Source organism: Apus apus, chromosome 3 (genome assembly GCF_020740795.1).
Source record: "Apus apus isolate bApuApu2 chromosome 3, bApuApu2.pri.cur, whole genome shotgun sequence".
Lineage (NCBI taxonomy): Eukaryota > Metazoa > Chordata > Aves > Apodiformes > Apodidae > Apus > Apus apus.
In genome coordinates this window covers 27815302-27832217 of record NC_067284.1, presented here as the reverse complement: position 1 = coordinate 27832217, position 16916 = coordinate 27815302, and the positions used below count along the sequence as shown (strand labels likewise).

General features: G+C 37.3%; 1 protein-coding gene across 5 annotated transcripts in view; it reads left to right on the top strand.

Annotated features, from left to right (window-relative positions):
- Positions 1–13521, top strand: part of FBXO25 (F-box protein 25) — a 31884-nt gene extending 18363 nt beyond the window's left edge. For 3 of the 5 annotated variants that reach the window (XM_051613794.1, XM_051613797.1, XM_051613795.1), the window contains exons 6-11: positions 615–708; positions 1393–1577; positions 3346–3528; positions 5375–5518; positions 9518–9544; positions 12266–13521. In XM_051613794.1, coding sequence (XP_051469754.1) covers positions 615–708; positions 1393–1577; positions 3346–3528; positions 5375–5518; positions 9518–9544; positions 12266–12355 — 723 coding nt within the window. In that variant the 3' untranslated portion in view covers positions 12356–13521. The remainder of the gene's footprint in view (positions 1–614; positions 709–1392; positions 1578–3345; positions 3529–5374; positions 5519–9517; positions 9545–12265) is intronic. The other 2 variants (XM_051613798.1, XM_051613799.1) reach the window with 1 other exon arrangement.
- The last annotated feature ends 3395 nt before the right edge of the window (positions 13522–16916 follow it).

The window sequence follows — 16916 nt, the reverse complement described above, 5'->3', positions numbered from 1 at the left end:
TTCTGGGCCCCTCAGTTCAAGAAGGACAGGGAACTGCTTGAAAGAGTCCAGCTCAGCCACAAAAATTATTAAGGGAGTGGAAGATCTGCCTTATGAGGAAAGGCTGAGGGAGCTGGGTCTCCTTACCTTGGAGGAGACTTAGGGGTGACCTCATCAATGTTTACAAATACATTAAGGGCAAGTGTCTGGAGGACGGAGCCAGGCTTTTTTCAGGGATGTCCAGTGATAGGGGCAAGGGGCAATGGGTGCAAACTGGAGCACAGGAGGTTCCATGTAAACATCAGAAAAAACTTCTTTACTTTGAGAGTGACAGAGCACTGGAACAGGCTGCCCAGAGAGGTTGTGGAGTCTCCTTTGCTGGAAGCTTTCAAAACCCGCCTGGACAAGTTCCTGTGTGATGTGCTCTAGGTGACCCTGCCAGAGCAGGGGGGTTGGACCAGATGATCTTTCAAGGGCCCTTCCAACCCCAAAGATTCTGTGATTTTCTGAACTCTGTACTTAAGTTTTCCCAAATACCGTTACAGTCCTTGAGGCTATTGTAGGTGAATATATGTAATAAAAGTATGTATTTGAAACCATTCTTTACTTCTGTCATTTTTAATTCTTTGTCCTAGCTTTTGCAGTTAATTGCAAAATCCCAGTTAACTTCACTGAGTGGTGCTGCACAGAAAAACTACTTTAACATTTTGGACAAAATTGTGCGGAAGGGTAAGATGTAACGTTTTGTAATCTGCTTGTTCAAGTTTAATTGCTCTGAGTAAGTTACGAGATTTTTTCTTAGTTCTATTACTGTTTCTACATTGTAAGATAAATCAATAGCATATTAGTGGAAGGTTCCATACTTGCCATCCCACAATTTCAGTAAGCTTTTTTCTCTTGATTATTGAATCGTGTTGAAACAGATGAAGTTAAATGACAGTTAGATTCTATTCAGAAACTATTGGTTACTGTTAAAGCTTTTAGATTAGTAACATATTTAGTTTTTTCAATTTGCATGACATACTGAGGTTTAAACTACATGATTGCTTTTCTTTATTACTTCTTTAAAAATAAGATTAACATTGAAAAAAATCTCTGGTAACCACACTAAATGAACATGTAATGTTATCAACTTTGAACAGAATAAATTGGATTTCTAACTAGTTGTTCGGTATCAAGCTTCTTAAATGCATAGCATGGGATGTTACATCAGATTTGCCTGTGAAATTGTTAATTAGTGATTTTTCACTTCTGGAACAGCATTAAGGAATGACATGGTGTGAATTAGGATAGCTATTTGCACACAAACAGTTGGGTTATAAGTAGTTAACCATAAAAATGTTGATTAGTTTGATCTAACTGTATTAACTTGGCTAACTTAACCAAAATTGTATTGTTTGTTTTGTTTTCCAGTTATGGAAGACCAATATAACCCACGATTAATCAAAGATCTTCTACAGGATCTGAGTTCTACTCTCTGTATACTAATTAGGGGAGTTGGAAAATCTGTGTTAGTAGGGAACATCAATATTTGGATTTGCCGGTTAGAAACCATCCTTCTCTGGCAACAACAGCTAAAAAACCTTCAGATGAAGAAGGTATATTATTAAATCATGCTTAAAAAAATGACTGAGGGAGGGGAAGTATATTGAACATTGGTTCATGATTTTTAAGTGAACAGAGTTTAAAATACATCTTAAACAATTTTACTTGATTTGTTTTCAGAGAATATGAAATTAATTCAGTTGAACCAACTTAATTTTATAATGTTTTAATTGTCCTTTTCTAACAAGGGCTGCTACGATGCCCATGCTTCTGGTTTTTGGTAGAGATGTATAGATGTACTTGTTTCTTCCACCAAATACATTTCAAAGTGTTTGTCTGTAGGTTGTCAAAGATGGAAAAACTGTCAGATGTCAGATGCTGGACTCTGGTTGTGTGACTTTGTTAAAAGCATGTAGTATGCACTGCTCCAGTTTTTATAGTGAAAACTTCTGATGATAAGCAAGGAATTTTTAAAATCTGTCTGGGTTACTCCTGGAGGAAGAAATGGTTCAAGAAATTGTGAACAGTGAAGTCAAACAATTGTTTCCTCCCTTTGCTTTCAGCTGTGAAATTTTGAAATTGTCCTTGCTGTGCATGCCAGGTATCTGAATAGAACAGCTAGTTTTAAAATAGAAAGGAGAAATGGGGAACCCAGTCTCAGCAGTTTCCATATGTCAAGCAACCACAGCATAGTTTTGAGACACTGCAGTTGCTGCATTTTTTTCTTTCCAGCGTGTCACTTTTATCCGATGTAAAACATCTCGGATAGAAATAACTGATGAGAAATCTTGCATCTGTAATGCTCACATATTCCTGAACAGAACGGTAGTCCCAGAGATGTTTATAACAGATGACACTATGGAAAGTCTAGACTGTAAGTGAGATGAATGGTGGTGAAATAAGCTGACATAAGTGAGAGCCTGCTGGAGTCCAGCTGCTACACTGCCAGTGCCTTGCGACTGGGCAGCACTGAGAGGTGGGGCTGGCAGCTGCCCACACTCCCTCCCTCACCAGCTGGGATGCTGCTTCCAGCCCTGTCCTGGCAGCATGGGTTTCAGATTTAGTCATGTAGGAGTCCTGCTTTAGGTTACCCCATTAAAGAGAAACTTGAGTAGTAGGTTAGCCTATTAAAGAGAAACTTGAGCAGGGGTGTATACTCTGAAGGCAAACTTTCTCAGTGTTCTGATCTGTCAAACATGCGGAATTCATTGTTTACTTAGGGAGGGAGCTGTCTCCAGTCTTCAGAAACAAACCTGCTTTCTTCTGCCTCTGACTTTCATAATGTTTTCATTCTGTATTTCTGCTTGTCAGTTCTATACTATATTCTGTACTCTAGTAGTTTAAGGCAAATTGACATGTGCTCTGTTTTTTAATAAAAACTTAGAAACTGTAGTTATCCTACAAATAATTGGTTCATGCCTTTATTGTAGTTAGGGTTTTAGCACACTTTTCTCAGAAGTGGAATTAAATGTATTGTGCTATATTCCACAAGTCTGTCTGCTCTTCAATTATTTTCTAAGGATGGAAGTGTTTTAAAATTATTTGAAATGTAAACAAAGAATTTAGGATGTTTATTTTATCAGTGAGAAATCTGTAAGTTATAAAGCTACGGTCTATACCTCCTTCTGTACCTGTAGTCATTTAAGGTTTCAACAACAGCATTTAGGGAATAATAGTAGCCAAGTAATCAAGGTATCAAAGAATTAACTATAGATATTACTCGATGGTTTTGTACAAACTAAACTAAGACATGAGAATTTTATTTGTACCTTATACTGTCAAGTTTTTTGTAGTTCAAAGTCTTCAACTCTTTATTTTCAGCAAGTCAACAATGGTCTTACACTTAGTGATCTCCCTCTGCACATGCTGAACAACATCTTATACAGGTTCTCTGATGGCTGGGACATTATTACTCTGGGTCAAGTGACCCCAACTTTGTACATGCTCAGTGAGGACAGACAGTTGTGGAAAAAGCTCTGCCAGTACCATTTTGCAGAAAAACAGGTAATAAACCCCATCATTGGCAGAAATGTGACACTTATATTTGCAATATGTTATACTAATAATGAAGTGTGAATCCACCGTATTTGAGATAAAAATGTGACAACATGTAGTAATAGTGAAAATGTTCTCTTTTTGGGGGGCTTGGTTCATGCTAAAAATTGTATTTAGCATGTCTGTGAGCTTAGGATAACCATCAGGCTGTTACCTTGCATTACTTTAAAAAGTCTATTGTAAGATGTTGGGTTTTTTTTACTACACAAGTGTGGTAGAGGATATTTCTAAGATGTTACTATTTTTTATATCTAAAGTAGAGTTTCTTTTACTAATCAAGGTAGGCAGGCAGATTGCTCGAACTTGTGGGCTACTTGAACAGTCTAGTGAAGCTAGAACTGGATTTTTGCAAAAAAGAACAAATGCTTGAGATTTTTAATTTAAGAACAAAAAGTTAAATGGTACTTTCCAGCTACTTCCTCATAAAAAGCATTAAAGTAATCTAGGAATGCCTCCAGAACTGTCTTTGCTTTCTGACAGTAATATATGCTGGGACAAATTGGACTAGGTGAAAATAAAGGTATGAAAATAGAAGTTACCACATCAGAGCTGGAAGAAGAACTTTAAATCCTAATAGTTTCTAGACTGGAGGAAGTGAAAATGCTCATTCTTAAATCTCATGGGCTGTGGTGCTACCATTTTGTTGGTGACTACCAGATGAATTATTGTAACAGGGAAGGTGAAGAGAAGTGAAGCTAATTAACTTGAATGGAGTTGACCCAAATAAGAATTTTGAAAGGCTTTAAAATTAACTTCATGGAGAACATAGACAGACAAAGGCAAACTGAAAAACCCTGCTTCACAAGCAGCTCAGCAGAATGCAAGATGAAGTTGTGAGGATAAAAAGCTTAAGATGAACGTAGCAATTGACTGGATTTTGAGGGTAGGTGAGGTAAACTCTACTGAACAGTGGCAAAACTGGCTGGATTGGAAGCTGTTACACTAAGGTAAAACTGGGGAAATCATCATTTAAGCATTTCAGTAGAATTAGCTAGCCTTGTGCCTTACAATAGACACTTCTAAACAGTAATTCCAATACCTTCCTGAATATTCACATTAAATTTCTTATCAGGTTATTAATTATACAAATCTAATGATTGTATTTATTTTCCATTATAAAATTCTGATTTTTCTGTTTAATATTGTACCTTAATAAGCTACAGTTGGGTTAGGTTGTTTTTCCTGTCCTCTGCAGTATATTTGAGCCATTTAAACAACCACAAAAATGTATTTGATATCTGAAGAGCACTTTTGGAAAAAACGATAACTCTGCACAGGGAAGCTATTATGAAACAAAGTGAAGTGTAGCTGCACTCAAAAAAGAAGTGCTATTCTTCCTGTCTAGGAGTCATCTTCTGAATGAAGAAAGCCCTTCATGTATTAGCATTAATCCACACTGAGTGGAACAAAAAGCCACTGTTTGCAATGCACAATATTTATTATTTTTTTAAAATCTCATTCCTGACTGTTTTTTTTAAGTAAAAAGCAATTACTTATAGCTCTAAATATTGTTTTTGTTACATGGTTGACTATAATTAGAATAATTTCAAGACAGTTGAGTTAGATAGCTGTATATGGCCTACTCTTTCTTGGCAAACATACTCCTATTTTTAGGGTTTTATCTCCCTTTTTTGTGGCTAGATCTCTCTCACTGTTTTTCAGATATGTATGATGCTAGGTTATTGACTTTAAAAAATTCCGTTTGCAAAACTTCATTTTCATTACCTTCCAGTCATTTACCTGATTTGACTAGTTCTTCAGCAATTTTAAAGGAAGTTACTAATTTTATGTCCAGTTTTGCAGGCATTTGATTTTATCGGAGAAAGGTCACATTGACTGGAAACTGATGTACTTTGCACTCCAGAAATATTACCCAATAAAGGAGCAGTATGGGGACACCTTGCATTTCTGTCGACACTGTAGTATTCTCTTTTGGAAGGTAAGAGCTTTGAAATGGATAATCAGAAATAAGTTCAAAAAACTTCTGGTGATCATCTGAAAGGAAAAGTTTTAAGATCATCTTCTCAGCTTTCTCACATGAAATGTTATTGAACAACTAATATCTAACTTTTATATCGTAAATAAAACTTCCATATAAAACCAGTATTAAATTCCAGAGCTGTTCTTTATCTAGCGTTCTTACAACTTAGTATCTGAATAACCTCAGTACTTAGAATTGCGAGGAAAAGTTCTGTGTGGAAAGAGCTGCACACTATATCTTCTTAAATCTCTTTATTCTTATGCAAAGTTGTTAGGAACTTGCGTGAAGTTAGTCATTGTATGACATCCCTTTTCTAATGACCATGGCAATATGTCTCTAATGAGAACTTGTTAGTATAGTTTTTCTACCACATGGGTGTAAAACTGTATTTTTGTAGTCTTGCTTCTGCCCCATATGAAGCTTGGAAGAGTGTTTGAAACTTCATTCAAAATGCATTTTATGTTGATTCTGATATTTACAATGAAACACAGTCTTTCTTACAGGATGATTTTAATTTCTGTAGGGCATTTTCACATTTAATTGTGTTGGAACACATAGTCCTGCTTTTACTTCGCGTTGCACTAGGTTCTAGCTTTCTAGCTAGTGAGGCTTCTTTAATTTTGCAGTTCAAAACCCAGGTACATGTAGCACTAAATAGACAGCAGAGAGCAGAAAATGTTTAAGCAATCTTGGAAAATATTAATATTTTAATTCACATAAATCAATTGCATTTTGTCTTGCATGTGTCAGTGTGAGGCTATTTTGTTTTCCATAGAAAAAACTAGGCTCTTTTACAGGTTAAACTAGCTTTCATAAAGTAGCATGTTACTGAATGATGTTACCTTAAAGCTGAGTATCCTTGATACCACAGGAGAGCCCTTCCAGGTTTTGCTAAATGAATAGTAGGAAAGCAGAACTGGCTCATGCTGTGAAAAGCCTAGACATTTTGCTGAGGAACATGTGTCAAGAGTGACATGACAGTGGAATTAGTTTTTATCATGTTGCTTAATATGTAGATAAAGTTTTCTCTTTGAAAGTGGAAATTTTGAAAGTAAGCACACAGCATGCATGCAGGTAGGCATTTTTGATATCAGGTTTGTTTGGATTATCTGGCTTTGTGTGAACACTTAATGCTTTTTGCACTAAATTTCTCTCATTTGGATCTTGGTATATAACAGAAAGCCCAACACTTGGATATTAGGAATGACTAAAATGTGTTTCTAATTAAATGTTTAACTTTGGAGATGTGTGTGACAGCAAGAGGCAGTGAGCCCGTGCAGGCAGATGTCTTGTTACCTTGACTACTCCAATCTACTGCTGGAACAGTAGCACTCATTCTGTGGTTTTACATTTTTAGTGAAACACAGCACAGTAAGTTGTAGATACTTTGTTTGGATTGATGAGCAGTACCCACTACATCATCATTCCACTGCTGACTGTGTCATTTGTAGATTTTGGCAGGTCTTAAAGTGACAGTGTGGTTATAGATTAATTCCATGCTTCTGCACTAAAATTCTGTGGCAGGTGTTTGGGCTTGGCTGTTTTAACAAGAGCACAGTCAGCAGGTTGAGGAAAGTGATTATCCCTTTTCACTGGGCACTCATCTGGGATACTGCATCCAGCTTTGTGTCCCAAATACAAAAAAGGTACTGATAACCTGGATGGAGTTCAGGTGAGGGCCAAATAATCAGGGAGGCTTGCTGTGTGGGCTTGAAAACTTTCTTTGTGAGGACAGCCTGGAGAATACTGCTTCAGAGGAACCTAAGAGCCAAGCAAAGGGAAGTTTGACCACAGGGGTTATGCAGTTTCCATCCTTTGTTTTCAAGACTTGACTAGATAAAGCTCAGAGCCAACCCAGTCTGATTTCATAGCTTACTCTGCTTTGAGCAGAAGGCTGGACTAGTAGACTGCTTAGTAGAGGTGCCTCCCAACCTGATTATTCTGCAAGTCTGCATTGCAGTTTTCCTTCCCTAGGCCTTGGAATATAAACCTTGTCCCTGTCTTAAAATAAATGTTTGATCAGGCCAAAATAGATTGTTAATTTATTTCTGCACATCTGGCATCCTTATTGACAGGGACACTACGAGGTTAATTATTGGTCTGAAAAACAGTCCCTCTGTTTACAGGGCAATGTGAGTACAGCAGTACACTCTGAGTTATGTAGAGGGAAAATCAGCTCTGCTTTTTCAGGCACTTGTATCTATATCACTTCCTAAGCTTTCTAAAGAAAGAAAGATGAGAAAGCAGGGACAGCAAGACAAGAGGTACTTTACTAGTTCTAGAAATATTATTTGCTAAGTGAAAATATTTCTGAATTGGAAGTAACTTTTTATCAGGCTTTGACAATCCATTTCAAGCTTCAGTACTTGTATATGAGTGGTTGACATATACTTGTATGTATAATGCACAGATTTTTGTTCTCAACTGAAACTTTTAGTCTGCCCAATTCTGTTGGGCACATAGCTAAAAAAAAAAAAAAAGGCAAAAAACCAAAACCACCAAAACTAAACTTTAAAAGAGAAATCACAGTTACTTTACAGAGGAAAAGTACAAAGTGGTTGAATCTTGAAACAAATGGGAGCACTGGATTATTCAGGTAGTATAGAATATGTGAAAATTCAGTCTCTTAATGATACACTTTCAAAATCAGGCAGCTTTTACTTTCAAGGGCATTCAGAACTTGAGGCAATGAGCTGAACACTTCTTGTTATTGCACTTTCTTTTTTTCCTTATTCAAGAACAAAGCAAAACATTGGAATAGCTGCAGAGGAAAAAGTACTTTGGTGATCAGGGCATGAGGAAGACTAGCAGAAGTTAACATCTTTTAACTTAGCAATGTTAAAGCTAATAAGAAATGTGACTGTTCTCCAAAAATTCTTCTCAGAGATAGAGAATGGATAAATAAATGTGAGACTACTTAAGGAAATATTTAAGCTAAGGGACAGCCTAGATGCAAATAAGTTGTAGAAACGACTTATGGGTAAACTTAGGTTGAAAGTTGTTTCTAAGAACCAAAGCAGCAAGGCTCTAAAATAGCCACAGAGCACAGGCCTGGTTAGTGATGAGAAAAATTTTCATCAGTTCATGAAATTGATAATATAACATAGTTGCTTGGCAACTTGAGGGCTGCACATGGGAAATTTTCAGTCCTGCATTTTGTATCCTTTAAAGATGGCCTTGCAAAAGAAGGGGCTGATGGCTACTGAATTGAATTAGCAAGCAGTTCAAGTAGGGAAATGACTTCTCACTTTTCAGTATGCTGTAGTAATCTTAGTGTTACTTTTAAGAAATCTTTAAGAACTGTCAATAAATGCCATTTGTATTCCTACATTTGTCTAAAACATGTGGCCACAGTAATGCTAAATGCAGTAAGAATGAGGTTCCTAAATTCATTGTAGGAAGTACAGTGATACAATAGATCATCTTGTGCTCTTCTGTGTTAAAGGAAGGAATGACTGTAGGAAACTTTCCATATCAAAGGACTATCTTTGAGAAGTGACTTGATTTTTTCATTAGGAAAATGAGCAAAATATTTCAGTAGTGTAAAGGTAATGGCAAGCTAATGACTGATGCATCTGTGAATGTGTTTTACGTATACTGTTTTGTCTGTTCCACTAGGTAATGCTGCAGTTGTGGGCAGTTATTTTATTTTCTTAGCTAACTCAGTAGCAAATTTCAGTTACCCCTGAGATAGCCATAGAAGTTGAAGTACCTTTTCTTCTTTCAATATCCAGGGCTTTATGTATAATTGTGTAATTGTTTTGCATAAGTGATATGAATCACACTTGGTTTTAGTCTTCTTGGGGCTTGTTTTGGTTCTCCAGTTGCTTGTGATTTGCCACAAGAATATAACACTGTTTTTCTACAAGGCACATGAACCTTAGCTTCAATAAACCTTAACTCTGCTTCTTTTACTTTATGGCTCCCCTTCCTGCTTCCTTCTTCATGATCTCAAAGGATTACCACCTTGCTTTATTACTCAAGGTATTTCCTCTGTGTCTCATCTGTTTTCATTGCTGACTGTTCTGTAATGTCAAAGTGAATAATGTGTTCATTTCTAATTGTTTGACACTCATTGTTTTGATTGTTTCCCCACATCAATTTAGCAGCAGAATACTTTTTCTTGTTTCCCTATTAGATTAGGTAGTGGTGACTTTCCATCTTAGTTTTTCATCAGTTTGTGTTTTTTTATTGTTGTCATATTCCCTGTTAATGCCATTTAAAGTAGGGACTGTAATTCAGCATCTAATGATCACAGGTGCATGTCAGTGAGACCAGCAAGATTCGCTAATAAATAGGTTTCTCTGCACTCAGTGTTAGAAACTCTTTCTGAACTTGCTTATATATTTAATTCAGCACCTAAATCTGAAAAAAAAAGTAACATGATTCTTGGGTAAGTTCATTTAATGCAAAGGTGTTCCACTTGGAGTGCTGTGGTCACATGTACTTTTATGAAAGAGTCTCTCTGAGAAGAAATTCGCAAAACAGGCTGCATGTGACTTGGGAGAATGGGGGCAGACAATTACAATGTTGTTTTCTGAATGAAGAAATGGTAGAAACACTATACGTAAAAGGAGTGTAACTTCAAAGTTGTTATTGAAGCTTTTTAACTTCCAGTTATGATAAAATTTGAGGAGGAAAACAAATATATCTGCCAGTAAACACTCCTCATAGTAAATTCTCATGTTACTTAAAAGAATCCTGTTTTAGCTTTAAGTACATTGAAAATCAATAAAATTTGAATACTATTTATTAAATGTAATTTCAAGGGAAATACATTTTTCCTGGAAGGAGGAATACTCATAATTACAGCAAAGTTACAGTTCTTCTTTTCAGTTATCACTTTTTTCCACTGTTAAATTGCAGTTTCTGTTGTTTTTAATAACTAAACCCCAGGAACTGATCTTACTGAGATTATTATTGGACCTATAATTCCTGACTGAGCAGAGCTTTCAAAAGCATTTTTATGATGATGTGTGGGACAAAACCAGCACATTAGAAATTATGTCTTAAATATTTTAGGAGTATAAATAAGCACTGGAAGAGGATAAACCCTACCTTCCTTCCCAGAATCCTAATTCTGATGGTATTTTTTTCCTGGAAACTAGGAAAGGAATGACATGACACTGATGTGGCAATGGGTAGAGAAGATGATAGTTCATTAGGAACTGCCTTTGAGAGTTTTCTGATGTGGTGTCTCTCTCCCTTGCAAAGGTCATCTCAAGATGAAGGTGTCGGGTTTTAACACTTCTGGTCTTAGCTGTCCTTTCTGCTCTGTTCTTCTTTTTCGTTTGTATTTTCCCATGTGTGATGAATGTAACTACTGGTTCTCAGGTGATATTAAAGCAATTATTAAAAAAAAAAAAAAAGTGGGAAGATGAAGAGGTTATACCACATTTTAATGAAGTGACCTGTAGACTTAATGGAAAAACACAGATAATATAGCTATAGAGTAACAATTTCCATTGGAAAAGCTGAGTAGTATTTAGAATGTGTTCTGCCTAGTGCACTGTGATGTTGCAAAGACTTTGGAAGGGAATGTGGCATCTTTGACAGCACTTTCCTTTTGTAAGTTTCCAAGTGAGGAAAAAAAAATTAACTTACAGGTTCTTTCCTTCTATTAACTGAATTGCTTTTAAGTTCATTTCTTATGGAAACACAAAAAAATAAGACTGCGGTACTGATCTACTTACCATGTATTTACTCTAGTTTTCTAGCCCCACTTGGTGGGGGCATCAACACTAGTGGAAAAAGGAGATGAAACACCTTAAAACCTGGGGAGAACAATTTCTGAGCCTTACAATGTTACTGAAGGTTTTTAACCTCTTCATTGAACTGTCTGGGCCTTTCTTACTACACCTGTAGCATTTCCTTCCTCTAGAGGGTGCAGAACTGGACTTTTGATTTGAAGAGGAATTTGACTGTTAAACAATCAGGCAGATGTGCTGAGTTCAAGTTTGTGTAATATTATAAAGCAAGCACTGCATGCTTAGTGAGTTTGTAATGACAAAGCCTTTCCATCCTGTCTGTCTTCTGTATTCCTAACCGGCCTGGGTGTTAACTTCTGCTTTAAGGCAGTGCTTTCAGGTGGGGAAACATAGGAGTGAGAGAGGAGAAAAAGATGCTGAGGGCAGGGGTGTGTAAGAAAATCAAGCAAGGTAGAAAAACTCTAACTGGGAGGTCAAACATGCTGTTCAGGCTTTTTTTTTTAAGGAAGTGTCTGTTGACCCTCAGTTTGAAAGCAAGGAGCTCATCTTCCCCGCAGGAGTTTATTTCAGGTTTTCATTAAAACAGATAATTTAGGTTCAACAAAGCAGTTGCCTTTTTTTTATTACTCTTATCAAAAACATAGAAGATAAGGATTATGAAACTTCTTTCAAGAGCTCTGACTCAGGCTTGGTTTAGGTAAGAGGAGAGGGTTGTTACGTGTTTAGGTTGGTGGAGGGTTTTTTTCTGAAATCTGAAGCCATCCTGCACTACTGCAGTCAAACTGGAAAGGCCTATTTTCTTAACTTAGTCTAAAACAGTTAAAGAAAAATACTGGTGAATTCTTAAAAAGAACAAGTTCCTATCAGTTTGTTTACAACAGAAGTAGTGGCATGTGCCTGTGTGTGACTGTTCTTTTTTTTTTTCGTATTTGGTAGTGGAGAGAGATCGTGGGTAGAAAGAAAACTTTCCTTTTCTTTTTTCTCCTTTATTTTGCAGGATACGGGACATCCTTGCACAGCCAGTGATCCAAACACATGTCTCATGCCAGTATCTCCTCAGCATTTCATTGATCTCTTCAAATTTTGAGATGTTCAGCAACTGTTCTGTGTTTGTGGCCATTTTTGTGAAGAGTCAGGCAGGACACACTATGCTTTTTGTGCAATATATTTAAGTGTGATGTTTTGTTGTAGTTTTTTAAAAAATGGGGGAGATTATCAGACCTTGTGTATATTTGGTGTATTGTTTTTGTGCAGAAAAGAGCTGAGAAGAAGGAGACACATGAAAAAATGTCTTTGTCAGGAAATCTGCAGTGGACTTTTTTTCAAGTCCAAGAAAGACCGTTTTAATCTCAACTTTTTTTCCATCTCAAATTTTGTTGCCTTAACTTTTCAAAATTATATGGGGGAGTTTTGAAAATTTCATGGAAGAGTTAAACTACTCTTGCAGGGACCAAAGGAGGGGATTATTTTTGTTGTTAAATCCTTCTTTCTTTAAGCCACTGTTTTCAGAACACCTCCATATAATTTGCTCTAGTATAAAGAACAGGCTGATATTCTCTTGGACTCTTTAATACATCAGTTACCAAGGTGGCATTAATCATTGTGAGATAGTGATAAAATATAGCTGTGGTTATATCTGTTGCTGAACCTATGAATGAAGGAAATGAACTAATCTTTGTTACATACATTAAGCAGAAGTATTTATTTTTCTTAAGGACTTTATTAAACATATAACATCAGCACATCCTGCATAACTCGAGACAGATCTGGGGCTACTGGAAAGTGGTGGTGTTTTTTTTCATGGTAGCTTCATTTATAATGTTTGGTATGTCTACAAATGCAACTGCATTAATTCATCTTCTAAGAAGAAGACATTATTGAAATCTAGTAAGAATGGAGTTACTTGTTTCTAGGCTGGTACAGTGGCAGGACATTATACCACCAACTGAGGTTCTAACCTGACAAGTCTTGACGAGCTATGGGAAACACTGACAGTCAGTCTGACCTGAAACACCTTCTGCCAAGTAATCAGATGATACTTTCTCCAGGAAGCTATTTTCTTCTATCCTGTAGAACAAAACAAATTGCTTGGCTTAGGCAGATAAAGAAAAAATAGGGAAGTTTTGGGGTTTATTTGGGTTTTATTTAACATAATATGTAATGTATTGAATAATAAACAATGTACTATATTATGCACTTGCTTGTTCTGAATCTACTTTTGTACAGTGTAATAAATCATGTTTTTATCTCTTAGTCCTGAATGTCCTTCCTTGTTCATATGAATGCACTTGAATTTTTTAAGATCTGTCGCCTGTTCTTTGTAGTAATGGGTAGCAGAATGAGAAGCATATGAGCAGTCCAAGTGACCTTGCTGTTCAGTAAGTGGTTGTATTAGCACTTTTTTTTTTATATATATAGAGTAGCTGGATTGTTAATAGGCTGCACAAGAAGAGGAGATTTCCTCAGGAGATAGTTTTATTAACTTAGATTTCAGTGATATATCAACCTTATCCATTGAAGATGCTGATAGGTGGGATCTTTCAGTACCAGGTTTTGTGGGTTTTTTCTTTCAGCTGAGGTGTCTGCAATGGCCATGGAGCCAATTACATGCTTTCTTATTCCTGTTCATTCAGAACATTGTTGCAAGCCTCACTTTCCTAGCCCAAGCACTGCTGTAGCTGGGTTTAACAATTATTTGCACCCCTTTTATGTAAGTAATGTAATGGTTGCAGATTGTTTTCCTGTCTATGCAACCTAGGTAACCCTGACAGTGGTTGGCGGTAGCTGGCAACCATTAACCACTCCTTTTAACATGGGTAGTTTTGCTGCTGTTGATGAACCTTCCTGTAAATATCTGCATGGATGCTATCTGCTCTCTGAGAGCTTTAGAACCTTTCTTTTAAAGTCAGCCTTTGGTTTAATACTGTGCTGAGCTAGCTCTTCACCTGTCATGCTGATTGAAGGTCTCTGATCAGGGACTGCAAGGAACCATCCCTCTTGCAGACATAGTGCAAGCTCTAAGGGGCACACTGTTGCCTAGGAAGCTGCCCCTTACTGAAGATGCAAATAAGGTGAGAATCAAGGAAGGACATTAAGACTGAGGGGGACCTCTCCTCACATCTCAGTTGAGGAGGGAGACATGACTTTAAAAGGCTTGTAAGAAAAAAGGTTTGGAGAAATCAGTATCTGCAATAACTAATCTTCAGTTCTCTTACAAATGTCAGGTGCCAGGAGTCAGGCTTAATCTTCCTTTGCTTTTCACCACTTACTGTCTTGCTCTTCTCTCTGTACCATAAAGGAGGGAGAGGTTCTGAGACTTTCCTGTGTAGGCCATTAGGAGTAACAAGGCCCTCCCAGTGCCTCTGAGGTGGCAGTAGCTAAGATGACAAGAAGCAGGACTTTAACTGGCAGTCCTGCACTCCAGAAGCTTCATTCTAAAATTGCATAAAGAGGGGGATAAGAGATGTGCGAATGTGCCCTGAGAATCATTTCACTGCCAAGCAATTACAATTTAAAAAAAAAAAAAAACCACCACCTTAAAGACTTTGAGTGCAGAACTGCAGTCATGAGCAGTGTTAGAAGCTTTTAACACTCAGCAAAACTGAGCTCTGGGAGTAGTTCCACAAGGTAGTTAAATATTTAGCGACTATATTTCTTAGACTAGGCAAGAAACAGAGCTTGATTAAAAGTGACTACCTGGTGTGAAGTCATTGGATGCAGAAGATAATAGATTTTTATTGCGTCACCTAAGCAAAAATTTAAGACAGTGATTTTGATCCATTGTGTTGTGGGTTGTGTTTATTTAGGTGGTGGGTTTTTTTTTTTAATCTCTGCAGGGATGGAAAGGGGAGAGGATTTCACCTTCAAGATAATGATCTTGTTAATAGATACCTCACCTGTAGTAAAGAACATGTTTTGACAACCTGAATTAATCTCATCGTCCTTCTCACCAGCACTTACTCATGTAACATGAACTGTTGTAACCTATGAGAAAGATTGTGTCTTGAACCTCTGCTCTGGCCTCCTCTGTGCTGGCTGTCACATGCAAAGAAATGCAGGTGCTCTCTCCTGAAGGGGAACACGATGACTTGAAATGTTAAGTTCAACCAAAGCTTCAACACTTTCATCCCACCACCACTTTTCTTGCTGCAAGCTGACAGTATGTCTGGGTATGGGTAAAGATTCTACTGTCTGCACTTACCTTCTACATTTTTGATCAATTAAATCTTAACTTACGGGGAGAGTAATATGGAATATGTCTGGAAAAGTGCTTGCTGTGAGTTACAGATCACCAATGTTAAAGGCATCCAAAACCTACATTTTGTACCTGTGCACAGGGAGTATTCTTTCCACTTGCTCACCACAGCCAAGAATCCCTCTGTTGAATTGAATAACCAAGAAAAAACACTAGGCAAAAGGGATAATCAGAACTAACACCTACCTAACACTAAGCCCCTGGCCTAATAATAAGTATTAGTACAAACTCCTCCTAGGAACATTCTCAGATGTTCTTGGATTTCTTACTTCACTTTGTACTTTACTTAATTCCTTGATGCCAGAACATCTGCTCCTCCACTTGTTTTGAAAAATCTTCCCCTTGTTCCCAGTGCAGCTAGCTCCCACCACACAGGACAGGAGCTTGGATCACCCCCCCAGGGCTTCAGACAGGCCATCGACCTTGGCCACGACAGTCTGGTACAACATGCATGTGCTGGCTTGCAGGCAGCAGCATGACAGCCTTGCTATGCAGACAGGTTAATGTGCCTCAGGAGCTGTATGAGTTTAAACACTGAATAAAAGAGCAATTATATATTTCATTGAGGCTCTAATTTTCAAAATAACCCTATGTGTAGCATTACTACATGTGTAGTAAGACTTCTGGGAATCTTTTGCTCCATCCTATCAAACAATAGTTTACTTCCTCATGGGAAATGATGCTTGACTTGTTTTCCTTTGTTTGTCCTGTCAAATGTTGGTTGCCAAGTTTCTGTCCAAATGTTCAAAAGATAACCCTGTTTACAGGCATTAAACTGAAGGCAAGTCTGCCTAGAAGTGGGTGCCCAACATAAAAGAAACTACAAAGGTTACTTCTTTATGTAATCAGAGAAGATACCTTTGTGTATGTGGCCCCAAGAAAAGCTAATGGGGACAAGTTCAAAAATTAATGAAAGCAAAGAATAATTAATATTAATCATCCTGCACATAGACAGCTTTACCAGCAAAAAATAATAGTATACCAGGTACAGTAGGTGGACTCTGGATACATGCACTACAGGATTTTCCCTGTCTCTCCAATACCACAAGCATTTAGCAGTGCAATCTTGTGGAGAACTGCAAGACTCCTGGGCAATGAAGATGTTGAAGACAACAGCATTTGGGGGTTTCAAGAAAAGAGGCACTAAATAAGAATGGCTGGAAGATGTTGCTAACTTAAAGGAATGGTTGTGTATCAAAGCTGAGCTGTTTTACCTCAACTAACTAAAACAGCCAGTCCTCTGAACAATCATTTAAACTCAACTGCTCAGTTGGTCATCTCAGTACTTGGGGTTAGAGCAACTAGAAAGCAAAATATCACATGATTATTTTCAGTAGTGGACAAACCATGCTTACAAAATACAGCTCCGCATTTTTCTCTGGAGTGAGTAACG